Source organism: Nicotiana attenuata, unplaced genomic scaffold, assembly GCF_001879085.1.
Source record: "Nicotiana attenuata strain UT unplaced genomic scaffold, NIATTr2, whole genome shotgun sequence".
Lineage (NCBI taxonomy): Eukaryota > Viridiplantae > Streptophyta > Magnoliopsida > Solanales > Solanaceae > Nicotiana > Nicotiana attenuata.
In genome coordinates, this window is record NW_017671959.1 from 117,621 (window position 1) to 138,631 (window position 21,011).

Below are 21,011 nucleotides of genomic sequence, written 5' to 3' on the forward strand. Positions count from 1 at the left end.
ACGAATCTCAAGAAATTGAAACATATAGGTTGTTGCGGCGCACAACCCGATCCCACCAGACAACACATAATCCTCCCTTATTTCACCGTAATATCATCAACAATAGAGATAATATATAAATATTGCGGTGCGCAACCCGATCCCACCATATATCAATATCAGTATCATAAATCACCCTTATTCCTCCTGTTGCGGGGTGCAACTCGATCCCACCATATAGTACATATTCACCCTTATTCCACCCTTATTACACCTGCTGCGGCGTGCAACCCGATCCCACCATATCAGTACCAAATACTCAAAGCACAATCAAATCAATAGTTCAACCACAAGCCTTTATGATCGATAAATACCAAACTGAACCAAAAGGGAACTTGTACAATACTAGAAGGTTCAATCCAACAATTGACAATTAGAAGGTTCAAGTAAGTCAATTAAGCAAATAGCAGGGGATCACGGAACTATGGAAGAAATGACATCGTTAACAGGAGAAGATATTGATTAACAAGTAGCAGTTAAGCATGGAAAACATTTAGAGCATATAACAGTTAGGATGGGGAAGGAAATAATTAAGGAAAAATGGAAAATTCGAGAAAACAGATAATTCAGCGGCGTATAAGCACTCGTCACCTCGCATATACGCTGCTTACATGAAATTCACATAGCACATAATCCGAGGGTTCCTAATTCCCTCAAGTCAAGGTTAGACACAACACTTACCTCACTCCAAAGACCACTCAAAGCTCAACCACAACTTTGTCTTTCAAACAAGCCTCCGAACCAACAATATCTAGCAAATTACCAACCAAACGATTCAAAATAAGCCTTAGGAATCACCCACATTTGCAAAAGATTCAATTTAGGTCATTATTAAAAAAGTCAATGAAAGTCAACTCCCGGGCCCGCTTGGTCCAAACCCGAAATTCGGACTAAAAACCGATTATCCATTCACCCCCGAGCCCGATTATGTAATTTGTTTCAAAAATCCGACCCCAATTTGAGGTCTAAATCCCAATTTCTCAAAAAACCCTAATTCTACCCAAACCCCCAAATTTCCACCATGAAAACACTAGATTTTAGGTTAAATACTTGTGAAATGTAATGAATGTTTTGGGGAAGAAATGGTCTTGGAGAAATCGCCTCTAGGGTTCTAGGATTTGAAAATTTGACGAATGAGAGAAAAATCCGTCAGCTAGCTGTAGATGTCGCAAATACGATGTCATGTTCGCAGTTGCGAACATCACAATTGCGAGAAAAAGGTTGCAATTGCGAACTCCCCTCAGAATCCCTGTGATTGCATTTGCGATAAAGTGGTCGCAAATGCGAACCCTAATGCCCTTACAAATGCGGACCATCCTTCGCAAATGCAAAGACAATCCCAACAGTGCTGAGTCGGAAATGCGACTCTGCCTTCGCAAAATCCGAACTGGCAAGTTCGCAAATGCGAACTTTTTACTCGCAAATGCGAGTACCCCATACCATGCCCAGGCTCACAAATGCGATGTTTCTTCAAAAATGCGAGGCTCGCAAATGTGAGATCTGCAACAGACACCAGAAACAAAAATGCATCAGCTATGCTTTTTAAGTCCAATTCACTCTGTAGCCTATCCGAAACACACCCGAGCACTCGGGGATCCAAATCAAACATGCACAAAAGTCCTAAAACATTATATGAACTTGATCGCATGATCAAGTCGCCAAAATAACACCTAGAACTACGAATTGAACACCAAATTAAATGAAATTTTCAAGAAACTTTAAAACTTCTATTTTCACAACCGGACGTCCAAATCACGTCAAACCAATTCCGTTTCTCACTGAATTTCACAGACAAGTCATAAATATTATAGTAGACCTGTACCGAGATCGGGAACCAAAATACGGGCCCGGTATCAATAAGACCAAATATCAATCAATTCTCAGAAATCATTAAACCTTTAGGCTTTCAATTTTCAATAAAAATTTATAACTCGAGCTAGGGACCTATGAATTCGATTTCGGGCATAAGCCTAGGTCCATATTTCTATACGGACCCACCGGGACCATCAAAATATGGATCAAGGTCTGTTTACTCAAACATTGACCGAAGTCAACTCAAATTAATTTTTAAGGCAAAAATTCTTTTTTTAATCACTTTTTAACATATAAGCCTTTCGAAAAAATATCCGAACCATGCACGCAAGTCGAGGAAGGATAAAATGAAGCATTTAAGGCTTAGGAACACAGAATTTAGTTCTAAAACATGAGATGACCTATCAGGTCATCACAAGGATTAACGCTAAGGGGGTTCATTATAAAAGAGATTGTGGCCAGTGATAATTTAACAAATAACCTTGTAAAGGTTTTGAACCCCTTTGACCACTATGCTATGCTTTTGGGCTGTGTCCAGGGGATTCAATATATATATATTATATATATATATATATATATATATATATATATATATATATATATATATATATATATGTATTTTAAATAAGTTATACCCAGAGCTTGCTGAGTATTATGTATTATATCAAAGAAAGTCTATAGAGAAGAGGGCGGCATCACCTGACCTCTTTGATACAGCACCACAAAACCATCCCTAAGGATCAAAACGAGAACAGAGGTGAGAGTCAGATAACCCCTATACAATTCCTAACCACCTCCATTATACAAATTTTACACTTAACTAACTTTTAAGTTGGCCATATCATATCTAATCCTAAAAGATGGTATGTAACTGCCATTTGTCTAAGTGAAAGGATCCCTTAGCATTTGCAGGCAGCATTAGAAAATCATGATAGAGAGGATTCTATTGTTCAGACTTGTAGCAGCTTTAGCCAAGCTGTCCACCGGTTGACCAAAAAAGTGTTAAACCTTTTAGTTAAAATAATTAATGATGGAATATAGGATGAAAGGTAAATCTTAGCCAAACATAATTAACTCTTAATATGAACATGTTGAATATTACAATCAAAGGAGACCAAGTTTATATAAGATTCCATAAGATGATTGACAGACATCAAATGTAAATAATAAGCTTACATCTTTGATATGCTTATACCATACTTGTAAGAGCAAAGAAGGAAAAGAGGGGAAGTTGTTGGTAGCTAAGAGATCTATCTTTGTTGATCCAGCAATGATGATTACAAGAAATTGTAGCCAAAATCTGGGCTGTTGGTTTGTCGTTGAGGATCTCCTCTTGTTCATCTCTTTGATATACTACTCCTCTCTTTTTTTGAATGGAATCCCCCCATTCTTTCTGCTTTATCTTCCTTATATATACTATAAATTTTCCCTTTTACCCAACGGTTCTTAACCAGCGTACCTCTCATGACTGTACTCTTCCTGACTCGCCTAAGCGTTATGTTCTGCTATGTAAGCCTTCTGGCGGCTCGACCTCGACGGTGGCTGGGATACTCGTCGCCATTACGCCTCGTGGGCACGACCATGGCTTGGTCGACCCGTTACCATTCCCTTTAATTGATATCCATCTGGTGGTCAGATTTTGACCCGAGGCTCCGAAAGATGCTCGGACAAAGGCACGCGAGGCTCGCACTGCCTGTGGGTATGACCCTGCGACTCCGAAAGCTGGGGAGGGCATTGAGAATGAGGATGAGCTCCCTTCTGATGGTGATGGTGATGGGGAGAACGGAGGTGGGCATGATGCGGAGTGAAGCTTTTGCTGCATCCTATGTACTTAGTTTTTATTTTGTTCTTTCATTGTTTATTTTCATCTTTTCCCAAGGGCCCATTTCGACCCTTTGTAAGTTGCGGCTGTCGCGCATGTACATTTGAATAAAATAGTTATTTCTTCTTCATTTGTGTATCTTTTGATTTTCACTGCAATGAGTCCCTGACTCTTTTGATTGCGAACTCAAACTTGCGGGTTTGGGCGAGATCGACTTCTAATTTGCCAACTCAGGCGGAACCAAACTTAATTCGGACGAGGTCGAATTTAGATTCGCCATCTTGGGCGAAGTCAGTTCTGACTTGTATACTCGAGCGAGACTGAATTCCAACCTACTAATTTAGGCGAACTCAATTTTTCCATGTATATTCGAGCAAGGTCGAACTTGGAGTCGCCATCTTGGGTGGGGTCAATTTCCGACATATATTCAAATGAGGTCAAAATTATGACCCGTTGTGAATTCGAGCGAGGCCGAACCTTCCGTTCATATGGCGATGGCCGATGGTCGTAGGGATGTTATTTCGATCAAGGTCAAAATTATAACCCGTTGTGAATTCGAGCGAGGTCGAACTTCTCTTTTGGCGAAGGCCGATAGCCGTAGGGGTGTTATTTCGAGCAAGGTCGAAAATTATAACCCGTTGTGAATTTGAGCGAGGTTGAACTTCTCTTTTGGCGAAGGCCGATGGCTGTAGGGGTGTTATTTTGAGCAAGGTCGAAATTATAACCCGTTGTGAATTCGAGTGAGGTCGAACTTTTCTTTTGGTGAAGGACGATGGCCGTAGGGGTGTTATTTCGAGCAAGGTCAAAATTATAACCCGTTGTGAATTCGAGCGAGGTCGAACTTCCCTTTCATATGGCGATGGATGATGGCTGTAGGGTTGTTATTTCAAGCGAGGTCGAAATTATAACCCGCTGTGAATTCGGGCGAGGTCGAACTTCTCTTTTGGCGAAGGCCGATGGCCGTAGGGGTGTTATTTCGAGCAAAGTCAAAATTATAACCCGTTGTGAATTCGAGCGAGGTCGAACTTCCATTTTATATGGCGATGGACGATGGCCGTAGCGGTGTCATTTCGAGCAAGGTCGAAATTATAACCCGTTGTGAATTCGAGCGAGGTCGAACTTCCCTTTCATATGGAGATAGCCGATGGCCGTAGGGATGTTATTTCGAGTAAGGTCAAAACTATAACCCGCTGTGAATTCGGGCGAGGTCGAACTTCTCTTTTGGCGAAGGCCGATGGCCGTAGGGGTGTTATTTTGAGCAAGGTCGAAATTGTAACCTGTTGGGGAACATTACTCTTCACCGTGCTATTTACTCGTGAGTCGGCTCAAATCTTGGTTTGCTTACTTTCGCTTTCATCTGGAGAGTACTGTGTGTTTCCTGGGTGAGTCCCAGTTCGCTCAATTTTGCTTTTATTGGAGAATGTTTTTCGATAGTTGATCTGTACCGAGCCATTTCTGTTATTTGTGATATACTGCGGCTTAGAGGGTTTTACTCGGTCATTACTTGCGAGATGGCATGTTACGGAGCCATTTCTTGGGATGTTTTGGCGGTGTTGGTCCCTTGTGCGCGTACCTATGCGAGTGCTCGCGTTCGTGTTTTGAACCAACAAAAGAGTGAAGATAAACCAAAATGAAATTTTCTGTTACCTAGGCCTAGCAAGCCGGTGAAAGGAGGAGCGGCGTTGTAGGGTTAATCGCTCCGCCTAGTACTCGAATAGTGGTTTCTGATTTGGAAGCCACATTTAGCTTCGCCATTTAACTGTTTCTAAACTTCTTGTGAGTTGGGCTTGCCTCACTCATTGGGACATCGAGGCCAAGTCCCAGTCCGATATGCGTACAAAATAAGGGAAACATGTTATGCTTTGTTTATAAATCATCCAGCATGCGTGATAGAAAAATAATGCGGGATATGCCTGATCTTCCAAAGGGTCATGCAGTAGGTTATCATCCTTTCCCCAGGGGTGGAAGTATAGGTCGGTACACTGGGTGAATACATTGCATGGGATCGCGGTCATGCCAAGTACATAATGACCGTGGTTCTACTTAAATCGTGCGTATGACTCGCTAAAACCCCTCGTTACGGGTGGGACATGGGTCTCGTATAGACATCGGTCATGATTTTTATTTTGTGTAGGGATCTGACCTAGATTGATACGGTTATTTCAAGAACTTATCTACCATTCTTTTCAAGTTGGCATTGTCACCGAGATGGTGAGGTTGTAACAACCCTGAAGTAATACTTGACTGATTCTAGATCTAAAGGAACCTAAAGAATTTGACTAAGAAATCCCCACAGACGGCGCCAAATTGTTTGACCAAAAGAGTGTTGAACCTTTTAGTTAAACTAATATGATGGAATATAGGATGAAAGGTAAATCTTAGCCAAACATAATTAACTCTAAATCGGAACATGTTGAATATCACAATCGAAGGAGACCAAGTTTATATAAGATTCCATAAGATGATTGACAGACATCAAATGTAAATAATAAGCTTACATCTTTGATATGCTTATACCATACTTGTAGAGCAAAGAAGGAAAAGAGGGGAAGTTGTTGGTAGCTAAGAGATCTATCTTTATTGATCCAACAATGATGATTACAAGAAATTGTAGCCAAAATCTGGGCTGTTGGTTTGTCGTTGAGGATCTCCTCTTGTTCTTCTCTTTGATATACTACTCCTCTCTTTTCTTGAATGGAATCCCCTATTCTTTCTGCTTTATCTTCCTTATATATACTATCAATTTTCCCTTTTACCCAACGGTTCTTAACCAGCGTACCCTTTCATGACTGTACTCTTCCTCACTCGGCTAAGCGTTATGTTCTGCTATGTAAGCCTTCTGGCGGCTCGACCTCGGCGGTGGATGGGATACTCGTCGCTATTACGCCTCGTAGGCGCGACCATGACTTGGTCGACCCCTTACCATTCCCTTTAATTGATAGCCATCCGGTGGTCAGATTTTGACCCATACATCCGCCACGTGATTTGCTTCCCTAAGGCAATGAGAGACTTGAGCTTTTGCTTTGAGTCAAGATCTGCGAAGTTTCTTCAATGATGTTTTTAAGCCTCAATTGTCGGAGAACCTCTAGGTGAGCATATTAGAAATAAATTCTAAGCAGTATTGAGAGTAACCTTGCATTTTACACCACCTAACACCCCAATTGGCGGCTAGAGCTTCAGCGCGGCATTATTACATTCGCAATGAACATGGATAGAGTAAGCAGCAATGAAGCTGCCATTTGCATCCCTAATTACTCCTCTTATGCCACTGCCAGCTTTACCAGAGTTCTTCAAACCATCAGTATTATTTTCACCCAGCCAGCCATAGGTTTTTGCCATGTAACATACTTGCATATTTGAAGAATAAAACAACTGCATGCATGGTGTTGTCTGTTTGCACGTGGAAAAGTGGTAGTTCATACTATATTTTGCACGTCAATAGAAGTTTTCATGCATATGCTGTTAATACTATAAACCATGCGTATTGTTATAATATTCTTTATGGAACAATGTTTATTCATTTATTCAATTCAATAAAGTTTTATTTTAAATAAATCATGTATTTGTCTCTGTGTCTATTGCTTATATAGTAGATGGTTTAGTGTATAGAGTTTAGCTTATACACGAAAGGTTAAATCATCTGTTCTTCTAAGTCGTAAAGTTTATGTTCACAATCTAATGATGAAATTGGACAGACCATCGGAATGGTTGTAGCACAAGATTAAATATAATTTATTTTGATTATGTGAATGGTTTAATTCCGACTTCTTGTGCTTGTACATTTTGTATGTATTGAACGGATCAAGTAGAGATAAGTATTTTATAATGACTTAATAAAATAATTTCTCTAGTCCATTCAATGTACTTATACTCTTTATCTTGATATAATTATTATTAGTTGTGTGTGTCATTTATTGTTTTGATTTATTAAAAGGCGGAATTCTTTCGTGGGTCAATAAGCCTAGTAAATTAGACAATAATGATATATATTGGCGAAGTAATTATTAGTGGACAGAATCCATGTCTTGGTTTTTGAGATTAAGGATACTCCTTTATGAAAGCTTATAAGTTTTTATGTGTAAATGTAACGGCCCAAATCCCTAACCCGGCCGTGATGACGCTTCTCGTGAAGACAAGGCCAGCCAGACCAATACAGAACACCTTTTTTAAGCAGTTATTTACCATTAAGCAATTATGAAGCATGATTTAATAACAATAAATTCGCGGAAACATAGACAATAATAGTAGAACCATCCCGACACAGCCCAAACCGGGGTGTCACAAGTCACGAGCATCTATCAGAAAGTAAATCCGCTACAAAGTCTAATATATACAAAACCGGAATAACGAACAAGGAAAAGAAAAATGGTGCTGTGAACGCTGGCAGTCATCTCTTTGACTCATATAACCCTGCCTCTGATCAGCCAAAACCCGCTACCGGGTGAATAGATACCTGCAACTACACGTGAGGTGCAGGGAGTAAAGTGAGTACTCCAACTCAGTGAGCAATAAGAGTAAATAACAACTGAGCAGTAAGAAATCACGTAAAGCACACCATCACACTATATGGAAGCAGGGTAAAATCCTTTGAGAAAAACAGCGAAATCTTTAGAAATATTTGGCTTAGTGTAAAACTCTTTGAAAATGATCTTTTCAACGGTTATGAAACGATTTCAAACAGTTAGTGCCGATAAGCACAAAAATCCGCCCCTCGGGCACAAATACCACGGTATGACAGGTAAAAAGACAAGTAAATATGCAAATGAGCACATAAAAGTTCGCCCCTCGGGCAATATCTCAAACAGTACCAGCCCCTCGGGCTCACTCTCAGATCACTCTGCATAGTATCATATAGCAACCGCTGCGGCGCGCAGCCCGATCCACATCTCGCTGCGGCGTGCAACCTGATCCATATCTCGCTGCGGCGTGCAGCACGATCCGTATCTCGCTGCAGCGTGCAGCCCGATCCGTATGGGTACCCGCGCTCACTGTGGGGGTGCAGACTGTGGAAGGGCCCCTTACGGCCCAAGCGCTATATCATCATAAGGCCTGAAAGCCCTCTCACATCACACTCAAGGCCTGAAAGCCTCCTCACATAACACTCGAGGCCTGAAAGCCTCCTCACATCACGCTCAAGGCCTAAAAGCCTCACTCAGTCCAGAAACATCACAAGCCCCTCGGGCATCAATAAAATAATAGTTCTTAGCCCAAACAACAGTGAAATATCATTAAAGTCTCAAAAATTCAATTAAAGCAGCTGAGTTTGCAAAACAGTATAATCATTAGGACTGAGTTCAAATAACGTATCAAAATAGTGAGAAAACAGTGATAACAATCCCCGAAGGATTCAAATAATCGGCATTAAGCCCAAAGCATGGCAATAAGCCCAAGTCATGATGATAAACAAAATAGCTCAGTCAAATACGCGGTATATCAAACGGGACGGACCAAGTCACAATCCCCAGTAGTAAACAACCCCTCGCTCGCCATTAAGCCCATGTTTCACCTCAACATAGCACTACGTTGTGCAAATCCAGGGTTTCAAACCCTCAGGATATCATTTACAATCATTACTCACCTCGATCCGGTCCAAACTCTAGCCCGCGATGCCTCGCCCGCACGAATCGACCTCCGAATGCTCCAAATCTAGCCACAATCAGTACATAATCATTGAAATATGCTAGGGGAGCGAAGCCCACTCGAAAATATCCAATTTAACATCAAAATCCCGAAATTGCTCAAACTCGACCCCCGGGCCCACGCTTCGAAATTCGACGAAACTCACAAAATCCGATAACCCATTCAACCACGAGTCCAACCGTACCAAAATTAGTAAATCTCGATAACAATTCGGACTCCAAATCTTCAAATCTTATTTTCAAATCCCTAGGTCCAAATCCCGAATTTACACCTCAAAAACATGTAATCTAGTCGGATTATTCGATGATAATTCAATATTATTGAGTAGAAATGATCACAAGTGACTGACCTTAAGATTCCCCATGATTTCTTGCTCAAAAATCGCCCAAGCCGTGTTCTTTCACAAAGAAAAACGTCAAAATGAGCAAAAAAATAGAACAACACTAATACACCCGAATCTGGTCGCTAAAAGCCAAAGCTGGTCGCTAAAAGGTGCACACCAGATCTGATGCACCAGCAATCTTTAATTTCACTAAAAAGGCTCTAACTCCATCATACAAACTCGGAATTCGATGATTCTTGTTCCTATGAGTCACAAATAATAATACGAACATAGCCCTTCAATCGAAACTCAATTCGGAGCTCATTTGCTCAGTGTGATACCCATTTCGCTCGTTAAACAATTAACTCATGTTTCACGTCAAAAACCCAATCGCGACTTGATGAAATTAAACCAAACTTTCCAGATCACTCCTATTATTCATTGTCAAAATTCCGAAAGTCTCGAAATCAAATTTCGATCTCTAGAACTAAAAATGGACCTTTGGATCATTACATGCTTATGCTCAAAACGGCAAAATCTTCCAAAAACTCCTCCAAAACTTATCCGAGCCTCATGGGACCCCGACCAAACATGCCAACACACCCCATAACATCATTCAAACTTGTTCCAACCTTAGGAACGCTCAAAACAACATCAAAACATCGAATCACCCTCGGATTCAAGCCTAAGAATTCCAAAACTTCCGAATTACTCTTTCGATAAAAAACCCGACCAAACGACGCCCGAATGACCTGAAATTTTGCACACACATCACAAATGACATAACGAAGCTACAACAACTCTCAGAATTTCATTCCGACCCTCGGATCAAAATCTCACCTATCAACCGGAATTCGCCAAAATACTAACTTCGCCAATTCAAGCCTAATTCTACACCGGACCTCCAAAATCACTTCCGATCACACTCCTAAGTCACAAATCATCTAACGAAGCTAACCAAATAATAAAAACTCTGATCCGAGCTCATACACAGATAAGTCAACTCTTGGTCAAACCTTTCAAATTCTAAGCTTTCAACTGAAACTGTTCTTTCAAATTCATTCCAATTCTTCCTGAAGACCAAAACCAACGATCTACATTAGTCATAATGCATAACACGGGGCAAGTCATGCCCGAGAATTGGCGATCAAGGTGCAAAAGCTCAAAACGACCGGTCAGTTCGTTACATCCTCCCCCACTTAAACACACGTTCGTCCTCGAACGTACCCAGAGTTGTTCTAAAAGCCAAACAATCGCTGAATAACCTTACCATGCCTATACCTGGGGGTGATCCCACGTCACCCTATCTCATATAGGTCCGATAACACCTTTTAACTGAAATCACACAATCCAGCCTAGCCCATAAATCATAGAACCACATTGCACTTTCCGAAATCATACACAAGATCAGAACCTCACATCTATACTCAGAATAAGCCCGAACCAGCTGTAATAACCCATACCTGCAACCTCAGGTGCAATCATATGATATACTACATAACCCAAACACTCGAAACGATATCTTCTATTCACAGCGGTTGCCCACAACACCCGAATACCGGTAGAAAACCTCTTATCAACTAAGGTCTTATTCCAACACTTTCATATACTGCCAACGATAAATGAAACACGCAATAAACCGTAACCATTTCTCAGATCAACCATTCATGAAGCCGCTTCCCTTTTGACTAATACCACAGCAGATTCCGAGCCGAACCTCGATATTATCCTTCCAACAAGCTGAAATCAAATCCGTTCGTATTCATTAGTGACCCCAACGATCACCTCGAATCCAACACACCACTCTGGTGATATGACACCTCAATACAGTCCTAAGCCACAACTTGCATAATACGCGCACTAATAAGAAATGGTCTGAACATACTCAAATCATGAAAAATGACTCAAACGAAAGAGCTGTACCTCAAGATCATCAGTACCATCACAACACAAGGCTGAGACCCCGGTCTCACATCATAGAAATAAAACACCTGAATCTACCCCGAAAGGTCATATCTCCATGTGGCCTCGCTACAATGCGCGATCCTATCCAAACACTGTTACACATGAAACACCTCAAGTCACTATGCTCAAAATCGACAGCCACACACAATTTGATGTCTGGAACCAAATCAATTCATTACACCCACGGTGAAACAAATAACATACGCCACGCAACCCGATAGGTCATAACCAATTCTCCATTTACCAAGCAACACCCAATTACTCTTCCCGCTCGACTTTCACTATGAATCCCCAATAGAACCGAACCACATGTGCCCATAACCAACAAATCATAACGTCTCACAACAACGGAAAGCAACTCATAGCTCTCCTTAGATCACTAACAAGCTCAATAACGATCGAATCATTACCAAGAAAGCCTGAAGCTGTTCCTTCCACTACTACAGCTCCCACCGGAGCCATACGATACGGCGCCCGATACCAAATCAATACCGAGATCCACAACCTCACCCGGCGACATGCCTGGCCACAAGAAACACATCCGAAAAGTCCCTCAACACCGGAACTAAATCAATGGTAGAAACCCTTGCACTGACATCCATCACGAAGGCCCAACTAAGAAAAGCAATCCTTCCCAGCCGTCCGCTGGTCTTGAAATATAAACCACTATGTTAGAACATAATCCGACGCACCTCGCCACTCATCCCGTGGAATTTTTGGCATAGCCCATGGCGTAATAGTCCAGAATAACCCAACACTGAGACAACCAGTCTGAACTCCAACATCACATCCAAAATCTAACATATCCGCAAAGAAAGATCCACTCGGGCCTCCAAATCCCGGCAGTCATTAAACAGTGCTGATACACACGATCTAGAATCACAATATAGCCTGAATATGAGAACTTTCGGTCCCCAATTCCGTGTAGCACACAAATCACCATACCTGATCCCGAATTCCGCCGTCCGAATACATATCAAGAACTTTAAATACCCCATCTTTCCACGATAGATACTCTAAAATTTCCCTTTGCCATACAAGCAACTCGAATATCAGCAGTCGATCCAGCCTGAAAGTGCCGTAATACTACTGAAGTGCTATCAACTTAATCACATTGCCCTTTTTTTGAAACCTATACTCTCGTCAAATCACTTCCAAATAACAATACCATTTCCTTAATCATCTGAGGCTACCCGCTGCCTAAGAGTGTTATGAACTTCCTTTCAGAACTGAACTGAAACCTCATACACGCAATCTCGATCCTCCACAACGTACCGCATATGCCATACCATCCAAGGATAACAGGAAAACTTTTATCTCCCTTCTGAGCCACAGACATCTACGCACTCAACTAGTGAAGAACTTCCATTGATCTCATCTAGAAGAAAAATCATTACACATCCCATACCCCTCATATTCGTAGAAAATGCACCTCTCCAACCACGGTAGAAATCAACAAGAACTCTCCCAATTCCGTTTGCACAAATTAAACTGCCAGGACTGAATCCTTCTAACTAGACCAAGCTAAGCAAGTCATCAAAACCCAAGAGCATTGCTGCCAAAATACCTGTAAGAACCCATTACCTCGAACACATACAAAGAATTGATCATATCCTTACCATACCGATTCGGTCTACTATCAAACTACTCTATCTATCTAAATTTCCTTCTGATTCATCTTCAACTTGATGCTCCCTCTTGCTGTAGTACCACAATCTCTCAACCCAGGTTTACCTCACGAGACCCAAACATAACTTCACGCTGTCTAAGGTCCATAAGCCGCTGAATACTCTCTCAAGTATTCCCATAAACACCACATTCCAGAATACTTTACTCTGAAGAACTTCCTGCGAATCTAAGTCCATTACCTTTACTTTGCTGATACTGATACATAGAATCCCATAATTCACTTAGAAATACCACAAGTCTTGACCTCTTTCAATGAAAATGACAGTTTCTAACCACCTACACAACCATAAGATACCCGATTGTTCCTTGTAGAATCTCGAACATACTAAAGCCATCCTCGCAAGTCATTCACTCTTATTCAAACTGCAACTTACCAACCTAACGAATAGAACCATCCGTGCCTCATTGGCACTCCGATACCGCAAAAATGAAATCCTCATCCTAATATAACCACGCAACTTCCTGCTCTATGCGCCGAGCATTCTTTACCAACAACGACTTAAGACGTCCTATGATTCTCTCTCCCCATGAAGCATAATGTAACCTTTGTCAAAATTTTCCTTTACTCTAGCCATAGCTAATTCACTCGCATGCCCCAAACTGGAACTAACATAGCACCTAACCGTGCATTCCACTGGTCAAAGCAGACTCCCCACTTGGCTCGAAGCCAAAGATCAAGACACACTCAATAACTCATAACACTTTTACTCTATTGATGCCCCAATACCATAGTGAGATTGAACTCAAACAATTTATAAGTTTGCGAAAACACAGATCATCCAGTACTGTAAATCTTCTACAAATCTCGCATTCATCCCCGCAGCAGTTAAGCCCACTCTCTTAAGCGACCCGAAATTTCAAATTTCAACACGTACCCTTCAATTACACATGAGATCTTCTAACATACGCATAAGGATCACACCACTTCAGAACACTCCGCAGGAGATAACCCACCTGCTTTGCCTCACTATAACATTTCCGTATACCTTCCACCGTCATACACATTACATAGCCACTTAGTCTTCCCGAGTCTGAACTCATACCGCAACATGAAATTTACTTCACCCCCAACTAGGAGACACGAAAAGATTCTTCACGCGCCCATAACTCGGAGCTTCACATCCAATCACAATGGAAATCATAAACTTAATAGTTCATCTATCATCCAGCAGACCTTCCTCGTCACTTCCAAGTTACATAGATACATCTCGCAGTACTAACATACTCATCACATGGCTATCCAGCCGTCACTTCCACTAATAGGGACAATACCGAACATATAAGTTCAAAACAATTACTCACACAATCAGCGCCTCGGTGCTCAAGCCATAGGCAAAGATCCGGCCTCAAGTCCTCCAGACTGGCCCAACATCAACTCACAGAGATCACATCTCGCCCCTCGATCGGGGAATCACAAGCCATCAAGGCATATCTGATACTGAGCGCTCATGCGCGCATACAAATGCGTGGAAGGAATTTCAAGAGTTTCTTTTCAAGCCGAATCAAAGACGCACGATAAGAATTCAAGAATGTGAAGTTTTCCTAAAGGTTCTGCAGCCTCTCGAGGATAAATACAGACGTCTCCGTACCGATCCGCGAGACTCTACTAAACCTGCTCATGACTCGTGAGACCTAGTAACCTAGGCTCTGATACCAACTTGTCATAGCCCAAATCCCAAACCCGGCCGTGATGGCGCCTCTCGTGAACACAAGGCCGCCAGACCAATATAGAACACCTCTTTTAAGCAGTTATTTACCATTAAGCAATTATGAAGCATGATTTGATAACAATAAATTCGCGGAAACATAGATAATAATAGTAGAACCATCCCAACACAGCCCAAACCGGGGTGTCACAAGTCACGAGCATCTATCAGAAAATAAATCCGCTACAAAGTCTAATATATACAAAACCGGAATAACGAACAAGGAAAAGCAAAATGGTGCTGCGAACGCTGGCAGTCACCTCTTTGACTCGTATAACCCTGCCTCTAATCAGCCAAAACAAGCTACCGGGTGAATAAATACCTGCAAGTGCATGCGAGGTGCATGGAGTAAAGTGAGTACTCCAACTCAGTGAGCAATAAGAGTAAATAACAACTGAGCAGTAAGAAATCACGTAAAGCACACCATCACACTATATGGAAGCAGGGTAAAATCCTTTGAGAAAAACAACGAAGCGGTGAAATCATTAGAAATATTTGGCTCAGTGTAAAACTCTTTGAAAATGATCTTTTCAACGGTTATGAAATGATTTCAAACAGTTAGTGCCGATAAGCACAAAAATCTGCCCCTCGGGCACAAATACCACGGTATGACAGGTAAAAAGACAAGTAAATATACAATTGAGCACATAAAAGTTCGCCCCTCGGGCAATATCTCAAACAGTACCAGCCCCTCGGGCTCACTCTTAGATCACTCTACATAGTATCATATAGCAACCGCTGCGGCGCGCAACCCGATCCACATCTCGCTGCGGTGTGCAACCCGATCCATATCTCGCTGCGGCGTGCAGCCCGATCCGTATCTCGCTGCGGCGTGCAGCCCGATCCGTATCTCGCTGCGGCGTGCAGCCCGATCCGTATGGGTACCCGCGCTCACTGTGGTGGTGCAGACTCCAGAGAGGCCCTTTACGGCCCAAACGCTATATCATCATAAGGCCTGAAAGCCCTCTCACATCACACTCGAGGCCTGAAAGCCTCCTCACATAACACTCGAAGCCTGAAAGCCTCCTCACATATCACTCGAGGCCTGAAAGCCTCCTCATATATCACTCGAGGCCTGAAAGCCTCCTCACATCACGCTCAAGGCCTGAAAGCCTCACTCAGTCCAGAAACATCACAAGCCCCTCGGGCATCAATAAAATAATAGTTCTCAACCCAAACAACAGTGAAATATCATTGAAGTCTCAAAAATTCAATTAAAGCGGCTGAGTTTGCAAAATAGTGTAATCATTAGGACTGAGTTCAAATAACGTATCAAAATAGTGAGAAAACAGTGATAACAATCCCAGAAGGATTCAAATAATCAACATTAAGCCCAAAGCATGGCAATAAGCCCAAGTCATGATAAACAAAATAGCTCAGTCAAATACGCGGTAAAATATCAAACGGGATGGACCAAGTCACAATCCCCAGTAGTAAACAACCCCGCGCTCGCCATTAAGCGCGTGTTTCACCTCAACATAGCACTACGTTGTGCAAATCCGGGGTTTCAAACCCTCAGGATATCATTTACAATCATTACTCACCTCGATCCGGTCCAAACTCTAGCCCGCGATGCCTCGCCCGCACGAATCGACCTCCGGATGCTCCAAATCTAGCCACAATGAGTAGATAATCACTAAAATATGCTAGGGGAGCGAAGCCCACTAGAAAATATCCAATTTAACATCAAAATTCCGAAATTGCTCAAACTCGGCCCCCGGGCCCACGCTTCAGAATTCGACGAAACTCACAAAATCCGACAACCCATTCAACCACGAGTCCAACCATACCAAAATTACTAAATTCCGATAACAATTCAGCCTCCAAATCTTCAAATCTTATTTTCAAATCCCTAGGTCCAAATCCCCAATTTACACCTCAAAAACATGTAATCTAGTCGGATTATTCGATGATAATTCAATATTATTGAGTAGAAATGATCACAAGTGACTTACCTCAAAATTTCCCATGATTTCTTGCTCAAAAATCGCCCCAAGCCGTGTTCTTTCACAAAAAAAACGTCAAAATGAGCAAAAAAATAGAACAACACTAATACACCCGAATCTGGTCGCTAAAAGCCAAAGCTGGTCGCTAAAAGTGCCAAAGCTGGTCGCTAAAAGGTGCACACCAGATCTGATGCACCAGCAATCTTTAATTTCACTAAAAAGGCTCTAACTCCATCATACAAACTCGGAATTCGATGATTCTTGTTCCTATGAGTCACAAATAATAATACAAACATAGCCCTTCAATCGAAACCCAATTCGGAGCTCATTTGCTCAGTGTGATACCCATTTTGCTCGTTAAACAATTAACTCATGTTTCGCGTGAAAAACCCAATCGCGACTTGATGAAATTAAACCAAACTTTCCAGATCACTCCTATAATTCATTGTCAAAATTCCGGAAGTCTCGAAATCAAATTTCGATCTCTAGAACTAAAAATGGATCTTTGGATCATTACATGCTTATGCTCAAAACGGCAAAATCTTCCAAAAACTCCTCCAAAACTTATCCGAGCCTCATGGGACCCCGACCAAACATGCCAACACACCCCATAACATCATTCAAACTTGTTACAACCTTCGGAACGCTCAAAACAACATCAAAACATCGAATCACCCTCGGATTCAAGCCTAAAAATTCCAAAACTTCCTAATTACTCTTTCGATCAAAAACTCGACCAAACGACGTCTGAATGACCTGAAATTTCGCACACACATCACAAATGACATAGCGAAGCTACATCAACTCTCGGAATTCCATTCCGACCCTCGGATCAAAATCTCATCTATCAACCGGAATTCACCAAAATTCTAACTTCGTCAATTCAAGCCTAATTCTACACCGGACCTCCGAAATCACTTCCGATCACACTCCTAAGTCACAAATCATCTAACGAAGCTAACCAAATCATAAAAACTCCGATCCGAGCTCATACACATATAAGTCAACTCTCGGTCAAACCTTTCAAATTCTAAGCTTTCAATTGAAACTATTCTTTCAAATTCATTCCAATTCTTCCTGAAGACCAAAACCAACGATCTACATTAGTCATAATGAATAACACGGGGCAAGTCATGCCCGAGAATTGGCGATCAAGGTGCAAAAGCTCAAAACGACCGGTCAGGTCGTTACAGTAAACCTCACCGGTGAATTTTGTATCTGACACATAAAATAAGTTAAGCGAAAGTCTAAAGGAAATAATCAATAAATTAAATTATCAGTAATTTAATTTGATTGGTTAGTATTTGAATCTTAACATGGGGAGTTAAATAAGGTTTTATGGAAGAGTTTCGAAATCGAACTAAGGATTACAATTACAAATTTTTAGTGGAATAATTCGTAATTTATTATGGTAGAAATTAATTTCAAATTTTGAAATTAATTCCATAATAGGAAGTCTTGTTAATTAACTTCCATGGTCTCTACTGTGCCTAAATAATAGGAAATAAAGGAAGCCTTTTCTTAGTGGAAGAAGAAAACCTAACAGGTTTTGGAAAAGGGTTTTAACCTAAAATACGTGGCTATATATACTCCATATAGGGCTGGGCGTTCTTGACACCGGTTTTACACATTTTCTTCCTTGGAATTTCGCCCACCCGAAATTCTCTCTTTCCGAATATTATTTGAGTAACACGGTAGAAGACTGTGGAGGTTTTGCTGAGTTCGCGATCTTGCAACTCTGGAACTGGAGACCGAGATTAATCTGCTTTGTTCACGCTTCAAGAGGTAACTCGAATAATCTCCGTATGTGCTAATTGTTTAATTCACACGTGAATATGATACTGTAATTGCTTCAGTTGCGATATATAATCCATCAATTGGTATTAGAGCATACTTACGTCTAATTAAATTATTAGGATGAACATGGAAAAGTAGTATCATGTTAATATGCAAGTTTTGAATTACATGCAAAGAATATTTTTCTGTAAAATTGCATTGTTTTTAGCATGAATATTTGTTCTGAGTATTATGATTATTCTGAAAATCATGTAATATCTGCTTATATTTTATGATATTTGATTAGAATAATCTGAAAATTTTGTTAATCCATGAAAAACGCAAAAGTCACTATTTGGCCGAATTGGCCAGAAAATCGGAGGTCAACATGTTGACGGACTCCGATTGACCTGAAACTTGGCAGGTCCATGCGAAACGGCACAGTGAGCAATAATCATCAGCTTTGCTAATGTTGTAAGTCATTTTTCGGGCTTTCAAGGTCGTTTAGATGGTGTTTTGGACGTTTTTTAAATTTCTGGAAATTTTTCAAAAACTTTTTCGAGTTGTTTTTAATCCAGTGGTGGTAGGGATCGTTCCTATGGACTCCAGGGTTAAATTCTGGTGATATAATATTTTTACACGTTGACGTAGGTCTTCTTCCATATCGGATAAACTCATTATAGATAATCACTAAGTTATACTAGTCGTTGATTACTTGTATTTACTCTCCATCTGAGTATGAATGGTGGTTCAATGGGACTAGTATATTGAATGTTGATATTCACTTGACTTTAATTAACAGTTTACTCTCCATCTGAGTATGGCCTGTTTAAACTCATGGAGTGAATAATATATATATATATATATATGTATGTATGTATGTATGTATGTATGTATGTATGTATGTATGTATGTATAGCTCTTTTCCCATCGAAATTTGTTGTTCAAGGTGCATGGATTATATGTATGCAGTGTGTTTTGAATTTTAATATTAAATAATACATGACTGATTTTGATCTATTTATTTAATTATCTCTCAGATTAACAATGACTGCTTTCAATCCCCTTACTATTATTCTTACCGAAACAAACTTGAGAGTCTGAATTATGTTGACTGGAAACAAAACTTGGATATTGTCCTAATTGCTGAACAGTACAAATTTGTGCTTGATGAGGTGTGTCCAGAAAAACCTAGAGATGATGCTACGGATGATGAACAGAAAGCTTACCAAAAATGGGTTAAGGCTGATGAGATGGCGCAGTGTTACATTTCGGAATCTATGTCTGTTCTACAACATCAACATCAGTCTATGGAGTCTGCTTACGACATTCTGGAAAATCTCAAAGAAATGTTTGGAGATCAGAATCGTGCGGCTAAGTAGGCTGCCATGAAAGCTCTTATGAATACCAAAATGGTTGAAGATTCATCTGTTAGGGACCATGTTTTGAAGATGATGAGTCATCTGAATGAACTGGAGGTACTTGGAGCTAACATTGATAAGGATACGCAGGTTGAAATGATCCTGCAGACTCTGCTTGACAGTTTTCAGCAGTTTCGCCTGAATTATAACATGAACAAAATGGATTTGTCACTTGCGAAATTGCTGAATGAGCTGCAGTCGGCAGAGACTATTATCAAGCAACAAGCTCCTCCTGTGGCATTGAATTTTGAGGAAGGTTATTCTTCCAAGCCGAGAGGCGGGCAAAAGAAGAAAAAGGCTCAGAAACCCTCTGTTGGTGGCGCAACTGCTGGTGTGAAAAAGACTAAGGGCAAGTGTTATCACTGCAAGAAGCCTGGGCATCATAAGAAGCAATGTCCGGCTTATCTAGCCAAGCTGAATAATAAACTAGGTGATTTACATCTACTTGTCGTTGAAACTCTTTTAGCGGCTGTTTCTACCATGTCATGGTGTGTAGATTCGGGAGCAACTAATCATGTCTGCATTTATTTGCAGGGGTTTCAGGTAACGCGACGACTAAGTAGAGAAGAAATCAATGTTTATCAAGCAGATGGTTCGGCAACCCTAGCTTTAGCATTAGGAAATATTAGTATTTCATTTGGCAGTGATAGGGTATTAGCTTTAAACGACACATTATATGTACCTTCCGTTAGAAGAAATTTAATTTTGGTTTTTAGCGCTATGAGAGGTGGTTATGACATTAATTTTCATGATATTGATAACCGTGTTATTAGTCATAATAAACGCTATCTCTCTTTGGCTACATTGATGGTCTTTTTATTGTTGACTCTATTCCTAAACCGTTACAACCTAAAGAACTGAATTATATTGATT

The 21,011-nt window shown here is 40.9% G+C and overlaps 1 protein-coding gene across 1 annotated transcript; it reads left to right on the forward strand.

Annotated features, from left to right (window-relative positions):
• The first annotated feature begins 19,145 nt into the window (after window positions 1–19,145).
• On the forward strand, window positions 19,146–20,099 carry LOC109211059. Its single transcript, XM_019374559.1, has 2 exons — window positions 19,146–19,160; window positions 19,758–20,099. The coding sequence occupies exons 1-2, from the start codon at window positions 19,146–19,148 to the stop codon at window positions 20,097–20,099; spliced, it is 357 nt and encodes a 118-aa protein (XP_019230104.1).
• Window positions 20,100–21,011: the final 912 nt, after the last annotated feature.